A 16956-nucleotide genomic window follows, 5' to 3' on the forward strand; every position below is an offset into this window, starting at 1 on the left:
GATGTCTTTCATTTTATAACTACTGTTATTGTAGTTTTGAGAGGTTGTGAAACTGTGCAAAGGCTATTCCATAAAAAGTAGTGGACCTAAGATTTGAACTTGTCTACCTTGCTCCACGGGCTTCCCTCGTAGCTCAGTGGTAAAGAATCCACCTGCCAGTACAGGAGACGTGGGTTCAATCCCTGGGTTGGGAAGATCTTCTGGAGAAGGAAATGGCAACCCACTCCAGTATTCTTGCCTGGAGAATTCGATGGACAGAAGAACCTAGCAGGCTACCGTCCATGGGGTGGCAAAAGAGGTGGACATGACTGAGCAATTAAACAATACACAACCTCACCATGAAATTCTTTACATGGCACCACAATCCCTAGGCAGTGGATCCAGTAAGCATGCCAAATGAGGATGTTGTTGCTAAAGAACAGGAAAGCAACTGAGCCAGAACTTGCGTCCCACTGACAGGAGCTGGGGAGGTGAGGAGAATTTACCACAGAAACCATTATTCTACACCATCTATTAGGCTTTCCGAGGAGGGACGGTGAACTGCTGACGTGATTTTCTGGTGCACTTTGTGAGCAGCTGAAGATCCCCAAAGGACCCTCTATCTAAATTATCTGACTCACTAGTCTGTCTTAAAAAAAAAAAGAAAAAAAAAAAAAAACTTAGTAGCTCTCTTTTTAAAATGAATTGCTTGGTTGGGGAGAAAAAGGGTCAAGAGCCCTGGGAAACTGCAGCTTAGTTTTAGTTCTGAGGGACTCTTGAGACACCTGACTTGTCCACGGCAAGTAGGCGGTTAAATAAATGGTCTGGGTAATAGAGGAGAGATACAGGCTGGAGGTAATAAACTATGGAAACATGACTGAAGCCAGGTGCAAACATGATAGCACCTAAGGGATTAAGATGATGTGTGAGTCAGGGCCCCACCCTGCTTCCAGTGTTAATCAGTTCAGAGTTTGGAATTACAAAGTCCTAAACACCCAGAGCAAACACAGATGGTCCAAAATGACTCAAGATTCTCTCCCAGAATGTCAGCAGCAGAAAAACGCCATGATCCAGAGTCTCTGTTTTTCCTCCAAAGACTTAATTGTTTATAAGAGATCTAATCTCTTCAAATTAACTCATTTGCAATCCAATCTTTCAGGACAGGAGACCAGGAGAGGCAGCCTAACCTCAGTTATCTTTTCACAGTACCTGTAGGAACCTATCCTTTAGTCTGCGTTTCTGTGGCTGCTGCTGTCTTCCATTAATACAAGGACAGATTTCTCAGATGTCTAGATTCCCATCTAAAGCCACCTAACTGCTCACGTCCCTATTCACAGGGAGCCTGGATGGGAAAGACTTGGAAATATCCTTAGGAAACTGATCAATTGGGGGAAAAAATTCAAACTCATGGGTCAACATAATTCAAGACTATTAAAAGCCAAAAGTTAAGTCCAGGTGAGTCAATTACATTACGAGATTAGGAACCGACAAAACTGACTCAAATAATTGTAACATTTATCTCCACCATCAAAATATTTTTGACTATCTTCAATGTAATTTGTTTTAATCAATGCCTTTTTCATTTCAGTTGTCCCTAAATTAAACTGTACATCAGTGGAATGCTAACATATAGAGAGAATAAAGTTAACACAGACCGGAAGCTTTTCTAGTTTCACAAATGACCCTTTGAAGTATAAAGTAATTTTACTAAGTACATACATACATAGTAATTTACTAACTAAATGGACTGTGGACAGGTGAAAAACTGTAGGGAAGTGGTTGTAGCAGATGGTTGAATTAAAACTGAGGAAACAAAAAGAGCTTCGGAGGAGTTAGGGAAATTATCTCAAAGAACTCAACCAAGACTACACAGAGATTAAATTCTTTTCTGAAGCAACTTCTATTTCAAGGTAAAGGGAAAAGGCATGGGGTATTGCAGACAAAGCAAATAATGAATAAACACAGATTTGAGAACTGTCACCGAAGTACACACATCTCTACACTTTGGATAATTAGCTTTTCCTTAGCTTGAATCTAGTAACTCCAACCATTTTAGAATCGATGAAACTGCAAATTGCCTATGAACATGATTTCTTATCAGCAGAATTATCAAACCATTTGTGTTAACACCAACTTAGGCATGGTTTCTTTCAAAAACACATAAAGGCTGAGTCTACTAAAAATACTGAAAAGACTGATTATTTCTCATCTTCCAAGATGACAACAACATCTCTTCAAAACTTTATATGAGCCTTGAAAAACTGAAAGGCTTTCAGAGGCAGGGCAAGTTACAAAGGTTAGATGTGACCCTAAAATGCAAAGTATATGCCCTGCCCCAAAGCGGAAAAATGTCCAAATTCAAGTTTTGTTTCTTTACAAGATGGGCATTTTTCCCACTACAGATGAGGAAAATATATATATACAGGTACATTCCTCATGGAGTCGTCACTTTGAAACCCCTGTACCAAGGACATTCTTCAAAGCAACATGAACAAGAGCAAAGACTAGAAAATCTATCATCCAACAATTAAATGCTATAGAGTCATTTAAAACTTTTCTAAGAGTTGATGGCAGAATTTATTTTTTTCAATTATTGTCATCATTTTATTTACAAACATTCCTCAACATTTAAGTGAGCTTAACAAGAAAGTTAGATAACGGTTCAATATTTAGATTTTGTAGTAAGGTTTGAGTTCAAATCCCCCTCTGCCACCAACTAGCATTGAGACATTAGGGGGGTTACTCGTAAAATAGGTAAAGCTGTCAGGAAGCATTTAACAGGAGGCTTCCTGTGTGCTGTTTTGGATCTGTCAGGAATTCTCTGTTCCTTATTAATTCCTGAATACTCCTGAATTAAGAGGAGAGGCAAGCCTCTCCCGGGGGGTTGGGGAATCCAGGCATTTCCTTCATTAGTTTTTCAATACGGTGATAAGTACCCTCTTCCTACTTGTGAGCCATACAGTAAAAGTGACTGTCTACAACTCTCTCTCTCTTTAATATGGATCGCCTACATTTTCTAAGTCTGGAATTTTAATCTTTATCTTTGCTGAGAATAACGACCTTGTAAGACAGTATATATGCCCACACCATGTTGATTAAAACACCTTTGCTCCATCAGAGCTCTGGTCCCCATGTCTTTCTTTCTCTCTTTCTCTCCCCCTCTCTCTTTTTCAGGCTGATCCCCTGGAGCGCAGAGGCTCTCTGAGTTCACTTTCCTGCCTGGGCTTCTAAGACCCTCTCCCGAAGGCGCTCTGCACCTTCACCCCATTGAGAGGGTGCCTGAGGCCTTCGTGAACAGAGCAAGCCCCGTGCACGGGCTTTACTGGCTTTCTGTGTAAACCAAGGAATATCAGCCTCTTTCTCTCTCCTTTACTTTCTTATCGGTCGACTCTGGACCACCAGGTTCCGGTTCACTAAAGGACCTCAACAAGATCCAACAATTAAATGCTATAGAGTCATTTAAAACTTTTCTAAGAGTTGATGGCAGAATTTATTTTCAATTATTGTCATCATTTTATTTACAAACATTCCTCAACATTTAAGTGAGTTTAACAAGAAAGTTAGATAACGGTTCAGTATTTAGATTTTGTAGTAAGGTTTGAGTTCAAATCCCCCTCTGCCACCAACTAGCATTGAGACATTAGGGGGGTTACTTGTCAAATAGGTAAAACAAAACACTCTTATGAAAGTTATGAGAATTAAAATAAGGTCTATGTATAGTCGTAAGCATATATACATATATATATACATAGTTGTAAGCACAGTTCCAAGAATACAGCAGTCAATCAATGATAACAAATTTCTAACAAATCTTTTAGCTAATTGTGGACGTATTTTGCAGTTACCTCATTCTAGTATTACCAAGGACGAAAGGTTCAGTTCAGTCGCTCAGTCGTGTCCAACTCTTTGTGACCCCATGAACTGCAGCACACCAGGCTTCCCTGTCCATCATCAACTCTCAGAGTCTATCCAAACCCATGTCCACCGAGTCAGTGATACCATCCAACCATCTCATCCTCTGTCGTCCCCTTCTCCTCCTGCCCACATCTTCCCCAGCATCAGTCTTTTCAAATGAGTCAGTTCTCTGCATCAGGTGGCCAAAGTACTGGAGTTTCAGCTTCAGCATCAGTCCCTCCAACGAACACCCAGGACTGATCTCCTTTAGAACAGACTGGTTGGATCTCCTTGCAGTCCAAGGGACTCTCAAGAGTCTTCTCCAACACCACAGTTCAAAAACATCAATTCTTCAGCACTCAGCTTTCTTTATAGTCCAACTCTCACATCCATACATGACTACTGGAAAACCATAGCCTTGACTAGATGGACCTTTTTGGCAAAGTAATGTCTCTGCTTTTTAATATGCTGTCTAGGTTGGTCATAACTTTCCTTCCAAGGAGAAAGTGAAAGTGAAGTCACTCAGTTGTGTCCGACTCTGCAACCCGTGGACTGTGTAGCCCACCGAGCTCCTCCATCCATGGGATTCTCCAGGCAAGAATACTGGAGTGGGTTGCCATTTCCTTCTCCAGGGGATCTTCCCGACCCAGGGATCAAACCCAGGTCTCCCACATTGCAGGCAGACGCTTTAACCTCTGCACCACTAGGGAAGCCCTTAAATACAAGAATATAGTCTCTCAGAAAACCTCCTATAGAGACACAGAACTTCAGATCCAAGTACTAACATCAAAGATTTCAGGGGAGGAAAGGAAGCCAGTATGAAAGAAAGGGGAGGAGGCAGGAGAGGGGGGCAAAAGGGGTGGCCTTACAGACGTCTCCTGCCACCTACAGATACTCGTGTTATGGGACTTTTCCCTGGGCCTCCAGAGAAGGGAGGACTGGAACTCGGCCCTACCAGAAACCAGACCAGACCAGAACCAGAATTCGAGTTCTCTGCCAAGAGGAGGTGTAAGGAGTAAGCGTCTTTTAGTTTCATGGCTGCAATCACCATCCACAGTGATTTTGGAACCCAGAGAAATAAAGTCAGCCACTGTTTCCGGTTTCCCCATCTATTTGCCATGAAGTGATGGGTGACCAGATGCCATGATCTTAGTTTAGGATCAAGCAATTTTACACAAGGTACATTCTCAAAGACGCGTGTTGAGTTCAGCTGGTTTGTTTTAAATGGATGGGTTCTGTAACCCATGGACTTAATCTGGGAAGCCCAAACTCACTCTTAATACCGTAAAGCTCAGTAGCTTGGAAATTTCAGTTGAATATTTGCCCAAGTGTGGAGTCGATTCAAAGTGAAGAATCTAAGCTACTCCATTTTGTTAACAGGAAAAACTCCATTTGGTAAGGTTCCAGGAAAAGAGCCTTTGGAAATCCCCTGACCTCACCCCCACCACCCACGAGCCAATCGGACCCCAGCCCAGAATCTCCTCACTTAAGGTTCAGGAACTTGTGGTCTACCTAGGAAATAGGGACCAATCAAAAACCAACACACAACCCTTCGAAAGAAAGTGACCAATCAGACATCCCCCTACCTAGAAATTCTTTTTTTCATGAACACTCCCTATATAAGCAATGTAACCCAAAACCCGGGGCTCCTCCCTATAGCCACTGCGACGGTAACGGTGGGGGCCCCAGCTCGAGCTTGGTAATAAAAACTCTCTTGCTTTTGCATCGGATATCGGCTCCCTGGTGGTCATTGGGAGATTTCGCGACTTGGGCGTAACAAAAGCTTCTTTAACACATAAAGAAGATTTACCTGTAAATCTCATGAAGCCGAACTCAGATGATAATTCCCAGTCCAGCTGCGCTGAGACTGCCTTATGTTTTATAGTTTCTTCTACCCCGGGGCTCCCCAGCCACACTCGCAGAGAGGAGCCATCCTGCTAGCTAGGCTGGGCTGGGCTCTGCTTAGTCGCTTAATCGTGTCCTGCTCTCCACATCCGGCTGTTCACACTGCGGTCCGTAGAAGCTAGCTTCACCTGGAGCCAGCTAGCAATGCAGGCTCTTAAGCTCCCGCTCAGCCTTCCCAAATCAAAATCTGCATTTTAATGAGGCCCCCAGGTGGCCCACAGGCACGTTAACACTGCCTGTAGAGTTAACTGAAGAGGTACAGTGAAGCACTGCCCCACAGTACACGTGTGCTGTCCTGTGCTAAGTCGCTTCAGCTGTGTCCGACTCTGCAACCCCATGGACTGCAGCCCACCAGGCTCCTCTCTACAAGGGATTCTCCAGGCAAGAGTACTCGAGTGGGTTGCTGTGCCCTCCCTCAGGGGATCGTCCCCACCCAGGGATCAAACCCACAGTGCTTAACATGAGCAGATGAGTTCTTTACCACTAGCGCCATCTGGGAAGCCCTGTGCATGCTGCGTTTTAATTAACATGATCCTCACAAGGTTCCAGGAGCCACTGAAAGATGCAGGGTGAACTCAGTTTATCTGAGACCCTGAAGCGGCGACACAGGCTACGAGCCCTTTTCCTTTGTGTTTTTACGTTCTCTCGCCCGTTAAGTAACAAACAAAGAAACACATGGACCATATTATCTTGATCTCACAGAAAACTGAATTATCTTACTGGCTGAATTATTCCTCGTTAATTATTCATAAACAATAGTCCCCCACTCAGCCACAGTTTTGCTTTTTCAGTTACCCACAGCTAACCAGAGTTCAAAAATATTAAATGGAAAATTCCAGACAGAAACAATTCATGAGTTTTAAACTGTGTGCTGCTTTGAGTAACAGGGATGTACTCATGCTGTCTGGCTGCCCCCTGCCCAGAACCCTTGATCACCAACACTGTCCACATCAGACATCCAGAATCAGGAGACCAACAGCAGCCTAGTGATATTCACAATGCCTCCATCAATCACATTACTTCATCTCATCATGTAGGCATTTTAACATCTCACAAGACGGATGAGTACAGGCAAATAAGATACAGTGAGAGACCACATTCAGGTAACTTTTATTACAGGATAGTGTTACAAAGGGGCTTCCCTGGTGGCTTAGATGGTGAAGAATCCACCTGCCGTTCAGGAGACCTGGGTTCAATCCCTGGTTGGGAAGATCCCCTAGAGAAGGGAGTGGCTACCCACTCCAGCATTCTTTGCCTGGATAATCCCGAGGAGCCTGGCAGGACTCAGTCCAGGGGGTTCACAAAGAGTTTGGACACAACTGAGCGACTAAGTACACACAGTGTTGCAAATGTTATATTGTATTGCTGTTTGTTGTTATTCTCCTACTGTGACTAATTTATGAATTAAACTTTACAGTAGGTATGTATGTACAGGAAAAAAAAAATATATATATATATATAGGGTTCAACCCTATCTGCAGCTTTAGGCATCCAGAGGGGCTTGGAACATATTCCATGTGGATAGGGGGGACCACTGTACCTCTCCAGTTTGGTTTTGAACTTTATAAGCAAATAACAGCAGCTGAAAACTCTAAGACTTCCCTAGTACAATTCTGTATTCGCATATATTTCTATCATTTGTAAAAGATATTTTATAAAGTTAAATACTATTTCAGAAGCGCTATTTAAAAGCAGAATGTGTATGTGAAGCCACCATATATATAGAAGTACTTACTGTATACAAGACACTGTGTTAAGTACTTCGTGTACATTATCAAGCCTCAGTACATGGCACTAGAACTATCTTACAGATAAGATAAAGCTTACAGGTTATGAACTTGTCCAAGGTCATACAGTTATTAAATGACAAATCTCAGATATAAGTCCAAGCCAAAACTTCACAATAACCACTGCTACTGTGTCCATGTGATCCACAGAATTCTCTGTGAGACTGAGCCAAATCAACAGGCAGTAGACGCTGTGAAAATTCCTGCAGTCAGAAACACGTCAAGTATCCAACTTAAATTTATGGAGTATCAGCCAAACTTATTTGCTCATGGAGTCCTCCCCTTTCCTCCATACCTATAAACTGCTCTTAGACATATCACCCTTTAGATACCGTGATATACTGACGTTCACAATATTTTTAAATGTTCTCTGTCACTCAGCAGTTTTAGGGTGTATTAAGTGAAAATGAAAGTTGCTCAGTATTAGGGACTCTCCAAGAAGGAATTCAAATGCTTACATGTCAAAGTTATGGGCAGAACTGGTAACCCAAGAAATTTTACCAGCAAAATAACTTCTATAATACAAATATTTCCACTTAAGTCAGATGTGCTTAAAAATGGAGGGAGCATTTGGGTACAAAGATTTCAAATAGGTAAAACAAATTAAGGTGTCATACAGTGTCTTAAAATGCCCCAATTTTATCAAATACTGAATCTACTCACCAGATACAAGTTCCTTGAAAAACAGGAGAATTATTTCGAATAGTTAACTGGGAGGTTAGAATAAAGAAATTTTAGAATGCAAGATTTCCAAAAATTCTACCTTCCCTGAACCATCTCTCAAGATACTTACTTATACTTACTTATAAAATGAGGGCATAAATCAATTACAAGAAAAATATGGGATCCAGGAAATGGGGTTCAACTTAGAAGGATGGGTTATTCCTAGCATAAAGGCAAAGAGAAGCCCCAAAAGAGCTATGTATTCATAACAGGCCCAGGAACCAAGCAGTCCACATTGGAGCAGGAGGACACAGCTCTAGCAGATTCCTCAGGAAAAATAAAAACACAGAAATATGTTTAACCTCTGGAATTGCCATATTAGAGGCATTTTACAAATCTTTGAAAGAGGTAGGACAATTTAGCGAGACAGACAGCAAAAGAAAATTCAGTCAACAAAACAGGCAATTATTAATTCCAAGAGAGAAACAGAAGTTGTACAAGAAAGACAGACGTAGCAGACCTACCTAGCTGAGTATGGAGCAATGTTTACTGAGAGAGCTAAAACCTTCATTCAGTATTACAGGATGCTGGGAAGTAAGGAATCTCTCGTATTAGGAGGAAAGGAACATTACTATAAATACAGAAGAAACAAATGAGAGCCAATGCCACTGACTCTAGGGAGCTAGAAGGGGTACAGGTCGGGGCTCGGGAGGTCGCTGGGTTTGGTTAAGCATTTTTTTACTATTATTTAACTTTATACACCCTGCACTTATTATTTTGGAGACATACAGATATTACTTAAGAGAGAAAAAACATTTCTACAGCAGCTAAGAGTACTCACCACTGTACCAAGAAAAGAAAATCAGTGTTGCTCCAACGGTTTTAGTATCACATGACAGGTACACTATTCCAAAGGACATTACCTCTGCACTTAAAAGATTTATAGTCTTTTAATGAGACCAAGACTTGGAAGAAAAGCAAGCAGATCTTCAGAAACAGTCATAATCTGGCCAGTGAGCAGAGATTCAAACTCAACTGAACTACATCCCAACATAAACAAAGCCAAGGAACTTTTTTAGGTCTTCTAAAAATATGCAATAGGACATTTGAAAAACTAATAAACCATTGTGTTCAGATAAGATAAATAAATGCACCTTTAAAAAAAGGGAAATGATTTTATTAAAAATATTTTTAGTATCCATGGGTAGTCTATAGTCTAAAATTCACTTACGGGACATTGCAATTTTATTTTGACAGTATGTTACAAACTTACTTCTACGTGCAGGCATCAGTCTAGCCCAGAACTTCAAGGAAACGTTTTTTTTCCTTAACCATCACACTTAATTATTCTTCCCTATTCAAAGGTATTTCAGACAAGAGACAGCAAACTCAGGGGAAAAAAGCAACATCATTAGACTCAGATCTCAGTAAAGAACAGGCAGCCAAGAAGAGAAGTACCAGGAAGCTAAAAGGGGAAAGTGCGTTAGCTGTCTAAGTCTTTAGGAATCAAAACGCCTCCTTTCATTTACATTTCAGATTATAAATGCCCTCACTTAAGCAGCCAGGACAGTGGCCTATAGCTTCCCCTCTTCTCCCTCGAAGACCATGAACTCCTTCCCACTCTGCTCATTGCTCTCCCCCTACACCACCCCCACCACAACCACCACAGACCCGTCACCCCACCTCTGCCCCAGGAAGACTCCGGCGGTGAGCATCTCCAGAGGGCACTGGCAGCAGCCAGTCGGGCCTGGTCAGTAGGCAGCCCAGCAGGTCCGGAGGACGGTATGTCTTCCTCCCCTCCCCGCCTGGCACCCACCCGTGGCGACAGCTGCCTCCATGGCAACCCCCCCTTCCCGTTCTCCCTCTCCCTGGGATCTAGTAACACTATTTCCCCTTGTCCTCCTCGCTCTAGATGCGGTAATGGCTTTAAGCTGTGGCTAGCTCATGCCAGCCATCTCACGACTAAAGGCTGCCCGTATCTCTAAGCAACTCTTCTATTAACTTCTTTTCAACTGAACCAGCTAGGGCAATTCTATTACCAGCCAGAACTCTATTATCTCAAAGCCTTTTTGCACTTCATGTTCACTATACCTACCATGCTCAGCACTCAGCCCTTCGTACACCGACCAGCTCCTGGAGATAAAGTGTCAGACTCCTATCACCCTCCTCAGAGGGGCTCCCCTGACCGCAAATCGAGTATTAGCTCCCACCTCCAGCACCCCCTTGGTCCCTTTCATTTTTATCATCTCTCCTTCCTAGAAAGCTCCTAAAGGCAGGAACCTAACCAGACTGTCTCGTTCACTTTTTACCCATTACACAGCACAGCATCTAATAAGAGCAGGAGTCCAAGACTTCTGTGAAATGACATAGTTCCAAGTCAAACTTGGAAAAAGAGTCCTTCAAGTTTAATTCAAGTCCCAAGACACCCTCCAATTCTTATATGATATTATTCCCATAAGCAGGTAAAACTCATTTAAAATGAATGCACATCTGTCTGGTGGAACATCATTTCTTAAGAGTATTCCTACCCACAACACTAGTTCACAACTGCTTCCTGTAACAATCCAATGATTGATTCCATTCCCACACAGTGTGCCTTGTCAGGGGCTATCAGATGACGGGGGCTATTAGAAAAGTAACAGGTTCAGATGGTGTTCAATCCCCCAGAAGTAGTCTGATTTCTACTACTTTCAAGAAAGCAGTTGTGAATATGAGAATGAAGTTATTACACACTATTATAGGGATATTTGTGAATATATTCTTATTTATTTTAAAATTAAGACCCATCAACCATGAGTAACAATTCACTGCGATTCAGACTTAACTACCAGAGCCTCATAACCCAAGAGTATAAATGTGAAAGGAGGGGCTACTCATCTGAAAAATATCTGACCTACTATAGATCAAAGAAGAAATATGATGGGACTTCTCCGGTGGTTCAGTGGTTAGGAAAGTGCCTTCCAGTGCCAGGAACTCGGGTTTGCTTCCAGGTCGGGGAACTGAGACCCCACATGCCAGGGACCTTAAGCCCACGTGGCACGGCTACCGAAGCCTGTGTGCTCCAGGGCCCATGAGCCACATCAGGAGAAGCGCCCACGTGCCACCCTGAAGAACCAGAGCAGTCAGAAACAATAGATAACTTTTTAAAAAGAAATATTAGACAAACTGATCAGTTTAGACAGTTGATCCTTCAACAACACAGGTTTAAACTGCACGGGTCCACTTATAATGAACACATTCTATGGTACTACACAATCACCGGTCGGTTGGGTCCTTAAATGTAGAACTGAGGATGCAAAAGGCCAATCATAAAGTTACACTGGGATTTCCAACTGCATACAGAGGGGACCCCCCCCTAATTCCGCATTATTCAAGAGTCCCTGTTGATGTTAAGCTTTTCTAATGATCCCTTCCTTCCACAAGAATTGAAGCTAGCAAATGCCTCAAGTAATTTTAAATAGAACTTTACCTCTAGGTTAATATATTCAGTCAAACATCTTTTCATACACTGCTTCTATTTTCCATATAAACATACTGAGAACTCCTGGAATGCAAACTTCAATAATGACATGTGACTTACTTTTAATTTTTATTAAAAATGAAAGAAGTTCAAGAGAACAATTTATATGCAGCTATGGCAAGGGCACCCCACTCCAGTGCTCTTGCCTGGAGAATCCCATGGGCGGAGGAGCCTGGTGGGCTGCAGTCCATGGGATCTGTAGGAGTTGGACACGACTGAGCGACTTCACTTTCACTTTTCACTTTCATGCATTGGAGAAGGAAATGGCAACCCACTCCAGTGTTCTTGCCTAGAGAATCCCAGGGATGGGGGAGCCTGGCGGGCTGCCGTCTATAGGGTCACACAGAGTCGGACACGACTAAAGCGACTTAGCAGCAGCAGCAGCAGCATACAATGTTTTAAGCAGCTTTCCTATCCCTATTAAAGCTTTATATTTAAAATGTCTACATGACATGCGCTTCACAGGCTTGAGGCCATCAGACATCACCATATACGTGACGTTAGCAGCTTTATTGCACACGTAACACTGCATATTTGTTTAGTTCGGCCTATGTCATAAAGTGCTATTCACAGGCGGGAAAGGAACAAAGCTTACTCAACACTGAAACTCTCCATGATATTTCCTTCCTGGGTCTGGGGGAAAAGGTACGAATTTAGTGCTACCAACCTGAATAACAGATTTCCATTAATATATGTACATAACAACAACAAAAAAGCCAGAGCTAAGAGTTTTGGTTAGTCAATTAAAATGTATCAAAAGAATTCTGAAATGATTAACGCTAAATATACTTAACAGTCTAGTTCCTGAATACTCTAACTTTAAAAAAAACTAACCAGTTTAAATAAAACCACCCAAAAAAGAGTATCCTTCAAAAATGAGGATAAAATTTAGATAAAATGTAATTCTTCAAAGAACGTTCGACTTTTAAGAAGGGTATACACAGTCATTATGATTTCAGTTATTATTTCTAAACAAATCTATACTTTTATTTCCTTATAGAATAAATGCTTATTACCAATGAGCCATAGAAAATGCCATACAACTGACCAGATAGTTACTTCACATTTTATAATATATTTAATGACACTGAAAATATACTGTGAAGTTTTCAAACATGTAAACATAAACCAAGACAATCTGATATGTAATGTTTGTGTCCCAAAATGAAAATTACAAGACACAAAAAGCAAAAGAATGGCATCATTATTGTCACTAGTATTTATGAAAAATAAGTATTTGATATAAGCTCAAATATGCTCACAGAGTAACTAAAAAAAAAAATTGAAGAAAAAAATTTCCCAAAAAATCATACAAAGTGAAAAGCTGCATGTGTTAGCCAAGAATTCTGTGTTTCCTGCGATAAACCATATTTCTTACACATGCAAGTACGGGCATTACCAGCCAAGAAAACTCTTTAAAATGTCCTTACAGTCTGTGGTCTCAGAAAAGAACAAACAGTAGTATTCATTTTCTAGGCAATATATTCTTAAATACATAATTTTCCATTTAAATATACTACTATTTCTATGGCCTTTTTCATTTTATCTATCTATACCTTTGTTTTCCTATTAAAAACAAATGCACAACACCATGCTCAGTACTACACTTCCTATCCATAAGGCATTTAAAAAATATCTCCTCTGAGGACGTAAACATGATACAAAAATGAAAAACCAAACCCAAAAGAAGAGTAATAAATACTTTTGGATCCCTTCCCCCCAGCCCAAAACAAGGAATGTCTAAGTAACAGCAACACAAGCTGATACAAATAAATTAGATTTCCTGTGCATAAAAAAGAAAGTCCAGTCACCCATCTCAGTGTTAACTAGGAAAGAACGTCTCTCCCCAGCATTTGTGAAAGGCAGAAAGGCTGCTTAGGTTTTCTGTGTTTGAAGAAGAAACATACACAAAAAATAAGTGTGGTGACACGACACTCAGATGATATATAATTAGTTACGAAGGCAACACCGAGGCAGCATTCTGCTCATTCTCCATCCTAAATCACACCAAATGCGTAGACTACATGTTCTCCTGGTATTCTAGGTACTTTGCTGAGATGGATTCTTCGAGCTGGACTCCTCCGCTGCCCATCAAGGCAAACGCTGGATACATCATATGGGAGCAGTCCACCTGGCGCTCGTAGAGGCATTTCATGTGGTCCATGTCGTAGAAAGCCACTTTGCCTTTATCACAGTCGAGGAAAACGCCTATGCTTGTTGGCATGGGAAGGACTCTATTTTCAGGTTCGTTGGAAGTAGGTGACTTGGGAATAAAGACTTTCTTCATACCTATAGTAACCAACGTAAAGGGCTGAGAAGAATCAACACAGGCGTCCTCGCTGCCGCTGTCGTGCCCGCTGTCCTGCTCGTACCTAAAACACAGCACAGACAGAGCAGAATCCATCTGCATCCTCATCCAAAGGCCTGCAAGTCGTTTCAGAACATTTTCACCAGATAATATACACTGAGTTAAATTAAAATCAACTGTAACTGCTTTTACATCAAAACCTTTCTGTTAAACCATAATCAGTTAGAAACATAAGGACTACACAATGTCACTCAGAATTACACCACAGACTCAGACCCAAATTCTGTCATAAAGTATCATCCATTTTTACCTATATATAAACAAACAGATGAGAAGTTAAAAATTAGTAGTAATTTTGGCCTATCAAAAATAAAGCGGGAGGGGGATGAAATGGAAGAGACTTGACAAATATTGAATATTTATAGCATAAAATCATATATAAGAAAACAGCAACCAACACAGACCCCCTAATCCAAAGACTTTATCAGACTATATAAAATAAATGGGCGCTACAAAATAAAGCAGGAGAGAAAAGCATGTTTCATTCTCCTGCCAAGAACTGTCGTTTCCTGGTTGGGATTTTCTACATGGCTCTGTGATGCAAGCAAGCATCATGAACAGTTTTATTCTCCTTTGATTACAAAACAGTAACACCTTAAAGAAAATTTTGATGCAAAGTTCCTCCATTTTTCTCCCTAGGCAGTGTGCTCCTCCTATCAGTACATTTGTGAGCACAGCACATCAGCCATTTCAATCAGGTCTTTTCACTTCCAGCATTTCTCACGTTATAAACTTTTTAACATTGTTAGTAATTTACCAAGTAGACATGCCACTATGTTTACGTAACTATTTCCGTATTTCAATTTCCGCTGTTATTTCAATTTCTCATTTTAGGGCAACAAGTTTTTCCTGTCACTTAGATTGTTACTCTGGGATTTCTGCAGACCTAAGTGATCAGAAATTATCTGTCTGGACGAGTTCACACCACATCATGTAACAAAACTAAACTGTACAGAACATTAAATAGTCGCTCTCAAGAAATTGAAATTCTTTGCCATGGGAATATGTTTTCCGTGACCAAATTTTTAAAGTACTTATAGGACAGTTTAAAGAAATTGTATCCATTTAGCACCAATTGTGAAATATGGCATTTAGAGGCAAAGGGAAAGGCAACCAACTCCAGTATTCTTGCCTGGAGAATCCCATGGAATGAGGAGGCTGGAGGGCTACAGCCCATGGGGTTGCAAAGAGTCGGACACGACTGAGCGACTAAAATAAATAAAAAACATTATTTATGCAATTTTACTTATAATTAAGACAACTGATATGAAAGCCTTTGAGTATTCTAAATTGTGAAAATATACCATAATCAAGAGCTGTACCCAAAAAAGACTTGTTTCCTCACAGCATTAGAATTTAACTGCTAAAGCTCATTAGTCATGGTGTGATACAAGATAACATGACATCTTTTCTTAGCCAGCCACATAAGCACAGCCAAAACATCTGAATCTAAGAAAGGCATACTCTAAATACTAAATACTCTAAATGCAGAAAGTAAATCCAAGTCCACTTTCAGGCTTGCCTTGCTAAACCAGGATATTTACATTTTACAGAATTAAAGAATTATCAACATCTAGATCAATAAAAGAATCTACCTTGGACTAACTGCGTCCCGGGGAGACCGGAGCCATTCTTGCAGTTTGTCACTGGAAGCGACGCCCGCTTTCACCAGGTACGAATATGGCTCCACACGGAAGGCCCAAAAGTGCTTCCCTTTAGTAATCCCAACATCTCCAATGATGTAGTCTAAGCTGGTGTAATAACCCACTTGGATCCGCTCCGCAGCAAGCAGGAGGTTAAATCCAGCTCTGCTCTCCACACGGTCTCTCTTCAAGTTCAGCAGGAGGTGTTCATTATTATAGCCACATTTTTCATCAAAGAGGAAACTGAAAACTGCAAACAGAGCTTAAAATTAGCCTGCAAATTATTTACTAGCATTTCTGCACTCTATGGTAAAATTTAACAGGTTTTCAAATAGAAATTACTAAAAAGAGATAGGAGGAAGAATATTATTCTACCCTACTCACAAATCAAAACCCCAACTTAGAAATGATTTCCAATAATTCTCTACACCTGAAAATTTTCAGAAATTTCAAAGTGGAAGAAACATTTTCGGTGTAGGAGAAATTTATGTCTGTAGCTCCTTGGAACAGACACAGCAAACCTAAACCCCCAAACACCTTATACTACTGAACCTGTTCTTCTTCTATCCTAAAATAAGGGGTTGTGTATTTTCAAAGATATCTGCATGTTTTCTTAAAATTTATTCCAAATTTTATCTCTAAGTTAGCATAGTCGTGTCCGACTCTTTGCAATTCCATGGACTGTGGCCTTTCCCGCCCCTCTGTCCACAGAATTCTCCAGGCAAGAACACTGGAGTGGGTTGCCATTTCCTTCTTCAGGGGATCTTCCTGACCTGGGGATCAAACCCAGGTCTCCTGCCTTGCAGGCAGATTCTTTCTCAACCAAGCGACTAGGGAAGCCCAAATTTTATAAATACGGAAAATATTAGCAATTTTAATAAGGTCTTCTCCTTACCAATCAAGATGGCAGGCACGAGAAACAGTGTTTTGCTTTAAAAAAAAAGCACAGGTTTTGGGTTCAGAGACACTTGAGTTTGAATTCCTAGCTCAAACATTTAACTGGAGCTTAACCTAAACTTTAATTTCCTCAACTGCGGAATGGAGACAACACTACTCTCCTAAGCCTCTCAACTTAAACCCATTAAGCCTAACATTCATTGGCGGCTAGCCCAGAAAGTGGAAACATCCCAAATGCCGGTCAACAGATGAATGCACGAAGAAAATGTGGTGTCAACTTCAAATTGGCACTTGCCACCG

The 16956-nt window shown here is 41.1% G+C and overlaps 1 protein-coding gene across 7 annotated transcripts in view; it reads right to left on the minus strand.

Moving 5' to 3' along the window:
- Window positions 1–11804: 11804 nt before the first annotated feature.
- Window positions 11805–16956, minus strand: part of TRIM36 (tripartite motif containing 36) — a 43010-nt gene continuing 37858 nt past the window's right edge. For all 7 annotated transcript variants that reach the window (XM_042251964.1, XM_042251963.1, XM_027971451.3 and 4 more), the window contains 2 exons: window positions 15712–16009; window positions 11805–14120 (listed from right to left, as the gene is read on the minus strand). In XM_042251964.1, coding sequence (XP_042107898.1) covers window positions 13769–14120; window positions 15712–16009 — 650 coding nt within the window. In that variant the 3' untranslated portion in view covers window positions 11805–13768. The remainder of the gene's footprint in view (window positions 14121–15711; window positions 16010–16956) is intronic.

Source organism: Ovis aries, chromosome 7, assembly GCF_016772045.2.
Source record: "Ovis aries strain OAR_USU_Benz2616 breed Rambouillet chromosome 7, ARS-UI_Ramb_v3.0, whole genome shotgun sequence".
Classification (NCBI taxonomy): Eukaryota; Metazoa; Chordata; class Mammalia; order Artiodactyla; family Bovidae; genus Ovis; species Ovis aries.